Source organism: Delphinus delphis, chromosome 4 (assembly GCF_949987515.2).
Source record: "Delphinus delphis chromosome 4, mDelDel1.2, whole genome shotgun sequence".
Classification (NCBI taxonomy): domain Eukaryota; kingdom Metazoa; phylum Chordata; class Mammalia; order Artiodactyla; family Delphinidae; genus Delphinus; species Delphinus delphis.
Window position 1 is genome coordinate 129,747,086 of NC_082686.1, and position 12,156 is coordinate 129,759,241.

The 12,156-nt window shown below is 39.3% G+C and overlaps 1 protein-coding gene across 1 annotated transcript in view; it reads right to left on the bottom strand.

Annotated features, from left to right (window-relative positions):
* The window catches only part of DHX36 (DEAH-box helicase 36), a 56,508-nt gene extending 49,319 nt beyond the window's left edge, over positions 1-7,189 (bottom strand). Inside the window, exon 1 of the mRNA XM_060011452.1 lies at positions 6,874-7,189. Coding sequence (XP_059867435.1) covers positions 6,874-7,128 — 255 coding nt within the window. The 5' untranslated portion in view covers positions 7,129-7,189. The remainder of the gene's footprint in view (positions 1-6,873) is intronic.
* Between the last annotated feature and the right edge of the window lie 4,967 nt (positions 7,190-12,156).

Here is a 12,156-nt window from a genome sequence, read left to right on the forward strand (position 1 = left end):
AATGCTGGAAAGGGTGTAGAGAAAAGGGAACCCTCTTGCACTGTTGGTGGGAATGTACATTGATACAGCCACTATGGAGAACAGTATGGAGGTTCCTTAAAAAACTAAAACTACAGCTACCATACGACCCAGCAATCCCACTACTGGGCATATACCCTGAGAAAACCATAATTCAAAAAGTCATGTACCACAGTGTTCACTGCAGGTCTATTTACAATAGCCAGGACATGGAAGCAATCTAAACGTCCACAGACAGATGAATGGATAAAGAAGATGTGGCACCTATATACGATAGAATATTACTCAGACATAAAAAGAAACGAAACTGAGTTATTTGTAGTGAGGTGGACGGACCTAGAATCTGTCATACAGAGTGAAGTAAGTCAGAAAGAGAAAAACAAATACCGTATGCTAACACATATATACGGAATCTAAAGAAAAAAAATGGTTCTGAAGAACCTAGGGACAGGACAGGAATAAAGACGCAGAAGTGCACAATGGACTTGAGGACATGGAGAGGGGGAAGGGTAAGCTGGGATGAAGTGAGAGAGTGGCATGGACTTATATATAGTACCAAATGTAAAATAGCTAGCTAGTGGGAAGCAGCCGCACAGCACAGAGAGATCAGCTGGGTGCTTTGTGACCACCTAGAGGGGTGGGATAGGGAGGGTGGGAGGGAGACGCCAGAGGGAGAAGATATGGGGATATATATATAAATGTATAGCCGATTCACTATGTTATAAATCAGAAACTAACACAGCATTGTAAAGCAATTATACTCCAATAAAGATGTTTAAAAAAAAAAGAAAAAGAAAGAGAAAACCAAATATCGTATATTAACGCATATATGTGGAACCTAGAAAAACGGTACAGATGAACCAGTTTGCAGGGCAGAAATAGAGACACAGATGTGGAGAACAAACGCACAGACACCAAGGGGGGAAAGTGGCAGGGGTGGTGGTGGTGATGGGGTGAATTGGGAGATTGGGATTGACATATATACACTAATATGTATAAAACAGGTAACTAATAAGAATCTGCTGTATAAAAAATAAATTTGAAAAATTCAAAAAATAAAGTCCAAATTTTTTGCTTTTTAATAATTGTACTACATAGAAATCTTTTTAAAATGGTTAATAAATTAGACTAATGTATCTTTTCTCCGTAGTATAGAATATGCCTTCTCTACTAGGACTGGAAGCTTGCACCTGGTTTCTCCTGGATTCTACCGTATGCACCTTTACCTCTGCCAATTTTAATCTGTAATAATTTGCTGTTAAGAACAGCTACTGTGAGTACACCAGCTTTTCAGAGATTTATGACTCCTTCCAGTAAATTTCAGACCTGAGGGTGGTCTTGGGGACCCCCAACACAGAGGATCATTATTAAAACACTTTTGCCCTACGCTTTAAATTCTGTAGGTCTTCAGTACGTATTAACATTTACTGCTCTGTGTACTTACATAAGATAGTTATTGATTACTGTGTTTTTTCTTGGCCCTTAGAAATTTAAGAATCCTCAGCAATACTTTGATTAAAGCCTCCACCGAAAAGGAAGCCCCAGGCCATAAAGTCATCCTTAAGCACAGGTTCCTTAATTTTTACACCCCTTCCAAACACCTCAAGGGTTCATAGCCATAGCTTCTTTCATTCACCTTCAAAATGGCAAAGATTAAGTAATTTAAGACTGATTGCTTTCCCAATGAAACTCATTCACACTAACGCATTTCTTCAACCAAAGAGAACTTCACATTTTGAAGCTTTTACCTCTACTAGCAGAACAAAGTTCTCCTCCTCACCTTGTTAAATGAATTTTAGATATCCAGAAAAAGGTGGGATGACTGAAAACTGCAATAGCCCCTGAAAATTTTATACTTTTTAATAAAAACATAATATACACTTTAAAAATATGTATTTTCAACGTAGTTCTCTGCACAATGAGCCCCCAAAGGCTGTGGGCAGTGAATTCAGGAATGCTGAAATTCCAAACCTGGATCTAGCCTGATTCTCTGTAGGTTACCTCCCTCCTAACCTTTTTCCAGTTCCATCATCCTTCACTTTACCTCATCCCCTGCCTGAAGAATCTCAGAATCTCAGACACACATTTTATGGTTCACGACTTTTATTTTATCAAGGCATTTGATTTTTTTATTATTTTCCCCCCTTTTGGAAATCTTCAAATATTCTTTCTGCTTCTAACTGGAAATTCCTAGCAAAGGAGACCCTCAATTATATCCAGCGAATTGTCTTTCTCATCAGCTTCTAATTATCTGTAACTGCTTCAAACTTTCTCCATTCTCTGTAACACACCGATACCACTTTCCCGTTCACCCTTGACATTTTACACATGATATTTCATAAAGAAAACAAAACCCAAAGGAAAAGTCCTCAATCGCTTGCCACCAAACCCAAACCCACCTGTATCAGAACCCATCCTTTGCTATCTTCTTTCCTGTTAAAATGGAAGAGGAATACATTTTCCTAGTTAAAGTTAATCTCTCCACTTAAGCCCTGCAGCCTTCCTTCCACCTCCTCAGGGCTATCTCCGATTAAGATTTATCTTCCTTTCCTAGATCTCTTTCTCTCTAGTAGTCTTTAGGCTGTACATCAATATTCTGGTTTGCTTCTTCACAGATATAAGGCAGAAGTGCATTTCCAATGGCCATGTGAATGGGAATTTCTAGGCATCAGGGGCGATTTACTGTATCCCTCCCTGCTGCCACCAAAACCAGTTATGCTCCAGATGGGTGGGAGGCTATATGGACCTCATTCTCATGAGAACGCTAGCGAACTCCAACGGTCAAGTAACGTGAGTAGAAAACAAACCTTTGTTGTTATAAGCCATTAAGATCTGTGGGCTGTCTACTACTACTGCATGATAATTTAGTCTTCTCTGATATATTTACTTTTCCTCTCCACTGGCTCCTTACCATCAGTATGTGAACTTGAACACAGTCAAATCTCTTCACTTTTAAAACAACAAAAACAAAAATCCTGTCTTGAATTCTCCCACTCCTACTTCTCCTCCTCCTTCTCACAGGAGAACTGCCTGGAGGTACCCCCATTTCTTCCTCTCTCCTTCTCTCGCCACTCCAGTGTAATCTGGTTTTTACTTCCACCACTCCACAAAAAGGGCTCTCATCAAGGTTACCAATTACCCTGTTGCTAAATCCAAGACACTCTGAACTCTTAACTCACTTGGTATCAGTGCAGTGTTTGCCACTATTGATTACTTTCCCTTTTCCATATACTCTTTTCTCCCTAAACGATACTCCTGGATTCCAAAACAACATCCATCTCCTTATTTTTCTCTTCTCTGGCTGTTCCTTCCTAGATTCTTTCAAGCTTCTCTTCCTCAGTCCATACTTTCAATTTTCTTGTTCTACATTGTACAGCCCGAGTGCTCTGCAGACCAGCAGTACTAACATCATCCGGGAGCCTGTGAGAAAAGTTGAATCTCTGGACCCACCCCAGTTCTACATTGCTACAAGATGCCAGGTGATTCAGGTTTGAGAAGCAATGGTCTACAGAGTTCAGGCCTGCACCCACTCCTCTTCTCATTCACTTCTATATTACAACTACTATCCATAGGCCCACAAACTGTCAAATGTTCACCTGCAGTCTAGATTTCTCTAGGCATCAGGTCCACACAGCCTTTAACTTCCTTGAAATCACCACTTGTATGCCCTATAATATCACACTCAGTGTGCTTAAGCTGAGTCCATTGTCTTCCTCCATCAAGCCAATTCTTTTTTTTTTTTTTTTCCCAGTATGCGGGCCTCTCACTGTTGTGGCCTCTCCCATTGCGGAGCACAGGCTCTGGACGCGCAGGCTCAGCAGCCATGGCTCACGGGCCCAGCCGCTCCGCGCCATGTGGGATCTTCCGAGACCGAGGCAGGAACCCGTGTCCCCTGCATCGGCAGGCGGACTCTCAACCACTGCGCCACCAGGGAAGCCCCATCAAGCCAATTCTTTATATAGTCATTAGTGTCATCCATTCACACCTGCCTTCCCCTTCCCTCCAGATAAAATCATTTTGAGTCTACCTCCTAAATCACTTTAAGCTGTCCGCTTCCCTCCATCTCCACTAGCAATGTCCTAATTCAAGCTGTCATTTCTCACCTTAATTACTGCAAGAGCTACTTAACTGGTCTCCCGGTCCCAGGATTGCCTCTTTTTCAATCCATTCTTTATGCTGCTACCTAGGGTGAATTTAAACACAAATCCAATCATTTCATGTTTTGCTTGAAACGCTTTAATGACTTGCCAGAGTTCTTAAGGGAAAGAATTTCAAAGCCCTGCTTATTTTCTAGTCCAGGAGCTTTCATACTGCGATCTGTAAAATTAAAGGATCATGACCAACATTAATTTTAAAAAAAGGCAGAAAGGTACAAACAACAAGAACAAAAGCCCCAGGGCAATGTACAGGTAATTAAACATTATTTCAGGAACTTTTTGTTCACTTACACACGTGTGTGCACTGGGTTGCAAATTAAAATATATCCCTTTTTGTGGGAAACAGTCAAAAGTGTAAAAGCCACTGCTCTACCCCCTTCTCAGTTCCTTGAACGTGGTCTTCCTAACCTCTAGGTTGTGGCACATGCTGCTGCCTCGTCCTAAAAATCCCTTTCCAAGCCCCCAAATCACAAACACAGACATACTTTGCTATCTTTCAAGTTTCAGCTTAAGGGTTACCTCTTCTGGGAAATCTTCTAGGCTCTTCCTAATTTGAGTTAGGGGATAAGCCCACAACCTCCTTATTATAATTCTTTAACACTGTATTCTAACCGCCCTATAGTGCCTAACACACCACAATTTCTGTAGGATAGGTACTATATCTAGCTTATTAACACAGTGCCTATGATACTGTTTCAAATATATTAGATCCTAAAACATATCTGTTGAAAGAATAAGCGTGCATCCTTAGAATGCAGTCACTTTGTAAACACAGGTATTACTTAAAAAGTAAAAGCTATGGAAATTCTGACTGGGAAGCGATCACAAAGGGCTTGAACGTGATCAAAGAAAGAGGCAGGATGAGCCAATTACTGAAATATGATCATATTTAGTAGAGAAAATGGAAACATACATTTTAGAGAATGATATGAGAACTACAATAAAAAAGCAAAAATAAAAGTATGATTACAAAAGCTTTAATTACATCTTGGGAACATAGGCTCAGAAAGGTAAGTACATAGAGGGAAACCTGATATGTAGAAACTAAATTGCCAAGATTCCTGGAAAACATGTTAGGATGCACTGAAACATATGAGACTGAGACGGAACTGACTTGGCTTTCAAATTGTGAGCTAGAGAATGAGATGATCTAAGGCTCTACAAAAGACAGACTTAATAATGAGGAGTAGAAATAGGAGACCAGTTAAGAGCCATGGACAGACAACAAAATGGTGGCTTGATCTATGGTAATTACTGTGGAAATAAGTAGTTGGATTTGAGATATATTAAAAAGGAAGAGAAAACAGACTTGCTGAAATGAAAGAGAAGAATCAAAAATAAATCTCATTTTGGCCTTGGCAAGTGAATAAATGGTAGTGACTTTTACTAAAATAGAGGTTTGGGGAGGTGGTGGAAATCAAGAGTTTAATTCATAATGACCCACTGCACAACCGACTTCAGATGGAAATAATAATGAAGAATTTTTCCTGATTTACTTAATGTTTCGTCGGTTTAGTTCTTACTTTTCCCAACTAAACTGTAAGCTCCCTGAATATCATACTTCTTCAGACCCCCATAGCAACATGCAAAAAACCTTGTGTGAAAAAACAGGTAAATAAAATTTGATAAAGAGTTCTTAGGAAGTTAATCTGTACTAATCACTCAATTATTCTTCCAATTTCAAGATGACTTAGATGTGCTTCCCTTTAAAAAAAAAGTTTGCTCAATGAACAAATTAATTTTTAGTTATTGAAGAAATATATATATTTAAAGAATATAAGTTGTGAAGATAAATAGATAACGCCCCCCCCAATTCAACAAAAATGACATGGATAAAAGAAAAGTAAAGAAACGGAATGATTTAAAAACAGAAGCCTAAATGGTGATTCAATTACACTCTGTATCTAATATGAAAGATGCTTTTAAAGTCAGTAAAAAGCTTTTATAAAGCTTATATTAAGAAAACTTCGGTTTAATCACATATATAATTATTAGAACAGGCCACTCAGGGAACTTTGTTTCCTTTACTACAAGTCTTCAGGATACAAATCAAATGGACAATTACCAACCTGAAGACAAGGGACTAAGCCAAATCATCTCTTGAAATTTCTTCCACTTCTAGGATCCTAGGTTTCCTTCTCAAAGAGGAGCTGCTCATCAGCAGAAACCTCCATAGCCCAACGCCCAACGTAAAAACAAAAAACCTGTGTACCTATTTTAATACTAAGTGGAAGTTGGAGTACTCTTCTGAAGGATCTACAAAAATAGTGCTTGATAGTTTTTGTTCCGCGCAAACCAGTGTCTAATGTATAAAACCGTAATTTCACAGCTCATCAGGCAAAGAACTTAAAGTGACATTAATTATATTAAGGGAAAGGGTAGCCAGATATACTATGACAGTGACACCCCCCAAAAGTTAATTTCGGATGGACCCTGAATTTAACATTTGTTTTGTCCCCAGTTCTCACGTCTTTTAAGCAAAGTATACACTCGCATAAATCCCAACTGCTTCAGGTCAGACGCGCATGGCTAACGTTCACCGCTATTAATATCCACTACTGGAAGCTTCAACACTTGCACTTCACAAAGCACATGCACCAGTTAAAAAACCGAAAAGGAAAGAAAAAGTTAGGGGTCGAAGGATGGAAAAGAAAACCTGTCCGGTTTCATCCCCCTCCACTACCGAGTCTCAGATTACCTCCTGCCTCTCCGCTTCCTTGTTCTTCTGGCCTTGTTTCTTCGCGTACCACAAGCCGATTTCGCGGCCTTTCAGGTGCCCGGGATGTCGGCCTCGGCCGCCTCGACCACCCCCTCCGCCGCCGCCACCTCCGGAGCCTCGATTCCCTCCGTGGCCCCCTCCATAGCTTCCTCCATAACCCCCGCCGGAGCTGCGGGACCCGCCATCGCGGCCCCCGCCATCGCGGCCCCAGTTCTGATGGTAGTCATAGCTCATTGTCCCAGCAGGCCAAAACTCGTGAGAACCTGCAACCGCTAGAAATGGCGACCGGGCCCGGAGGCGGGTGCGCGTCCACTTCCGTTTTGCTTCCGGCGCCCCGTTCAAGAGGGAGGGACGTTGAGCGTCACAAGCAGACGTTTCCGGTGACGTCACGGGCCGTATGCCCTGGAGCTCCCCGGGTTGGATCAGGTGAAATCTTTGGTGTGCCCTCAATTGTTTACGTTTGTACCTTTGGAGGCAGAGCCAACAGGTGGCGCACAGGTTTTCTTTCCCGACGCCCAGCATGTGAGGAAACGGGTTTTGGGTTTTACTTTATTTCTCACGGTAAAATCCGGAGTTTGCTTCCCAGTAGGCCCTGTAAACGTCGATTGGCACAGTAAAAGAACCTGTGGATCGAATGCTTTGTCTCCTGAAGTCCTTAAAAAAAATGAAATGAATTCCTTTTTTTTCTTTTTTTTTAAAACTAGTGGTTATGTCATGAAAACAGCCTAGCATCTGTTTCAAATCTATAAGTATAAAAATGTCCCTGCCTCTTTTAAAGGGTTATCGTCGCTTACCACCTTTATCCAAAGGCATAAGATGAGCCTATCTACCCAAATTCAGTGCAGAGCACTTAGGCAATTTAAATAAAACAGCAGCTGAAGATTCCTATGTTCATGTGAAGCCGTCTATTGTTGATTAGCACAGGCTATTCTTGTATAATCAAGTGTCTGCTCCACATAGGCTGGCAAGTTTACCAGGGAATATCTAGTTCATTTACACATGTGACTGATTTAAAGGTGCTGGGAATACTCACTGAACAAGAGAAGATTGGCATCAGCTTTTATTTGCTTACAGTCTTGAGGAGAAGATAAAGAATAAAGAAATGTATGTTGTGAGTTAAGGAAGGAAAATGCCATATGAAGGGTTCCAGAATGCATCTCTGTGGCAGACAAATTATTTTGAGCAGAGGCATTTGAGTTCCTGAAATCTCTTATCTGCCTAAAAACAGAGCCTCTCAAAAGAACTCAGAAGAACTCTTGCCATAAATCCCTTCCTTGGGAGAGGAACCAGGGAAGACTGACTTTTGTCATTGGAGACTGCAAATCAGCACCACACCTAAAAAGACTTTCTAACAAAACCAACATATTTTCCATCTACTCTCATAAGAGCTCATTTATCTTTCCCAAAAGTCATTTGTTTTCCCATAAATACCATTCTCCTCCTTCCCTTCCTTAAAAGATGGTATATAAGCCCCAAGTTCTAACCACTGCCTCGAGTCACATTTTTCTGTGAACTCCCATAGATATGTGATTATATCTGTTTTATCTCTTGCTAATCTGTTTTTGTCAGTTTAGTCTGCAAGTCTCCAAGAACTAAACATGGGAGGGTAGAGGAAAAAGTACCCCTTCGCAACGGCCATGAGATGTTACAGCAAAAAGAATTTAATTTTGGAGTCAGGTTCTTTCTAAGGAATGAGAGGGTAAGCAGTGACTGAGATAAGTAGACTTTAGCTAAACTGATGGGGAGGGAAGAGATTATTACAGGTGGAGGGAATGATGTGCTTGAAGAAAGATGATAAAATGTTGGGGAGTGGGAAAATTCCACACTGAAACTTAAGAGACTGGTGGTGAAGGCCAAAAGGATAGAAAGGAGCCTGACCATAAAAGATCTTACATGCCACAGAAAGAACAATAATACATTTTAAGTAGGGGAGTGATTACTTTGACTGCTTTGAGTAGAAAGGAATGGAGGAGGCAAGAGTGGATGTAGAGAGACTAGTTAACAGGCTGTGGTGTAGGGGAGACAAAATGAGATGACAGAGCAAGATAGAATATAGGAAGGACTGGAATTGAGTTGCTAGGAAAAATAATTGTCAAGATTTAATGATTCATTGGATGTAGAGAATTAGAGGAAAGGGTCAGATGGCTCCCAAATTTAAGATTTGAAAGATGACCTAATAGAAAGGTGCCATATCCTGAGATATGAGGAACATAGGACGAGGAAGATTTTGGGGGGGGGGGGGGTTGGGGGAGGGTTGAGTTAATGTGTATAATTAACACTTGTAGAGTTTGAGGTGCCTGTAAAACATACAAATTGAGATGTCTAGAAAGCAGTTGGTTATATGAGTTAAAGACGCAGAGAGAGCAGACTGAGATTATACATTTTGGGAGTTCTGGCAAATATTAATATTATAGGAATGAATAGTTCCAATAAATGTACCCATTGGGCACGCCGGATATGACAAGTATGTGAACTGTTCAGTAAGAAAGACTGGGTAGTCATACTGGAGATGGTAGGGACAAAATGAGAAGGAAATAGCGTGGATTGTTTGAATGTTTTAAAAGAAAAGACACGAGAGCTTGCTCTGTCTTCCCTCTGAAGAAAGGCCTTGTGAGGACAGAGGCTGTCTACAAGCCAAGAAGAGAGCTCTTACCAGGAGCCAAATCAGTCAACACCTTGATCTTGGACTTGTGTCTCTGATGAAATGTTACTTTAATCAGTGAAGCCTTTCCTCACTAAAATATTTGAAAAAGCACTCCTCCTGTCATTATCCCTTTAGTCTAATTTTTCTTCTTTTCATTTTTATTATCTCTGGTGCCTATTTCCTGTCAAAATACTTAGCATTACCTGAGATGTATACATACACATATACATATACATATATATGTATATACATTACATATGTGTAGTGAAGAACTTAATCCTATCCAAAGAGAGGGCTGGCCTTTGCCCTTCTGAGGAGGTAATCTCTAAACCCTTGGAATGTTATGCCTGATTGGAGTGACTTTGTTTGTTTGGAGGCCTTGGACCAGCCAGACAGTAACAATAGGATTTAGGGTGGAGGTTTTGAGTTATTCGTTCCATATAAGCTTGACCTGCTGAGGAGCTGGATACTGAGATCACTCTTATGAGCAGTCAACCATGCTTACCCTACTCCTACCATGATGAAGCCCCATTAAAGATGGGACACCAAGATTTGTTCCTTGTTGGCAGTACTCCATGCGTTTTGTCACACATTGATGCTAGGGAAGTACTGCTGTACCTGACTCCACGGGGAGAGGAAAACAGAAGCTCCACACTTAGGCCTTTTTTCTGGATTCTGCTGTATGTGCTTCTTCTCTTGGCTGATTTTGATCCATATCCTTTCCTTGTAATATACCATAACTGTGAGTATACAACTTTCAAGGAGTTCTGTGAGTTCTTCTAGTGAATTATTAACATTGATAGTGGCTTAGGGAACACCCTGAACTTGCACGTGGTGTCAGAAGTGAGGGGAGTCTCGTGTGGACTGTGTGCTAACAGTCCGTTCACAGTATATATGTTTGTTTTGGTTTTGTTTACAGTTATAATCCTGTGTACCTAGAGCTAGTTTTAGCATGAAATAGGCATTCATTAAATATTCTGATGAGTACATGAATGAGAGTAGCTGAATAGTATAAGAAATTAAGAGAAAATCTATTTATGAAATCCAATACTACAGAACTATGTTGAGAAAAAGCTTCCAAGTAATGCATAACCAAGCCTTTTTTTAAATTATATTCCAAGTAATACTGTGATATTCGCTGTCTTCAAAATGGTTGCCTCAGTCATAATTCTTGGAAGTCTTTGGGATTATGTAATACGTGTTTATATTTGGGGAAATCTTAGGGATTATGTGTTTTCAGTTTATAAAAGTCACCACCAGATGGTGATATTTTTATTAGGTAAATAGTTTTTGTTTTCAGATACATCAATTTGTAGAGAAAAGAGATAAACTATATGAAATAGAGCATTTATTAATAATAAGAACAATATAACAATGCAAAGGTAAGATATTTAAATATAGCACAAAATATCTATAAGGGTATGTCCTATACCAGAATGCATTTTTACAATTGTAATCACATTAAAGAGAAAGTAGACTTTATACCGGTGTAGCTGAACCATCCCCTCTCTTAACAGGGATTGGTAGAAGCTGTTCATGCTTAGGCATAGCCCCCTGTAGAGTTTTCTTGTAGATTCACTACTGTTGCCTTGAAGTTTGAACTGTTACAGGTTAGTAATGTGATGCCAAAGTCTGTGGCTTTGCGGTAAATAATCCTGGTATTGTATGAATACGTCTGAACTTTTAAGTGTATCCATTATACAGTTAATTCAACAACCAAGGACAGTTAAATGGGGATACAATATCCTAGGTTTTTTGTTTGTTTGTTTTTCAATTCCCCCAGAATAGGCCCAAGTCCAGTGAAAATAAAATGGAACACAGGAGAGAAAATGGGTATTACTGCCTTCCAATCCAATTCTTGTATTCTTTAAATCTTGTTTTTCATCATCTCCTCTCCACTCAAAGTGCTGTGCAGTTATAAAGGATTTGTCTTTATTATTTTGTTCAGTTTTATTATGATTCTGTTTCTAATTTTCTTGCTGCCAGAAATTATACTTTAAGCAGCAAAATCACTTTTCTCTTTTATAAAATTATACATCTAAATTTAATATATCAAAACCTGTCTTTTACAAAGCATTATTAGAATATTCAACTTTGGCTTTTATAACAGACATTTAATGCTGTTGATTTATAACATCAGATTGATCTGGCCATTTGTCGTTATGTTAAATTAACCCTCAAGTTTGGAGATAAAAAGTATTATCTTAAGTTAAATGTATTTGTAATGAGAATACATCTGAATTTGAATTTATATGTTATGCATTATTTGAGGCTTTCTTTACAAACATGACTAGTGGCATTACATTTGCTTCCCAAGTTTAGATAATGATATATTGAGAAGTTAGGTGAAAGATAGGGAAAGTCCACTGAGATAATTATTTTGAAAATAACTTCTTGGTAGCAAAATAATCATCTGAAGATAAAACAGTCTGAAAGCCCATGTCAAGTAATTTAGAATTCTGATTCAATATAATGAAATAGAAACCAGAATAAATTGTTTAAAAAATAATTCACTCAGTTTGTAAATAATAACTAAGATATGTGAGTTGAGAGTGTACAAAGTTTAAAACGTAAAATGTCAACTCAACAACTTTGGAAATAAACATTTAGGTAATACA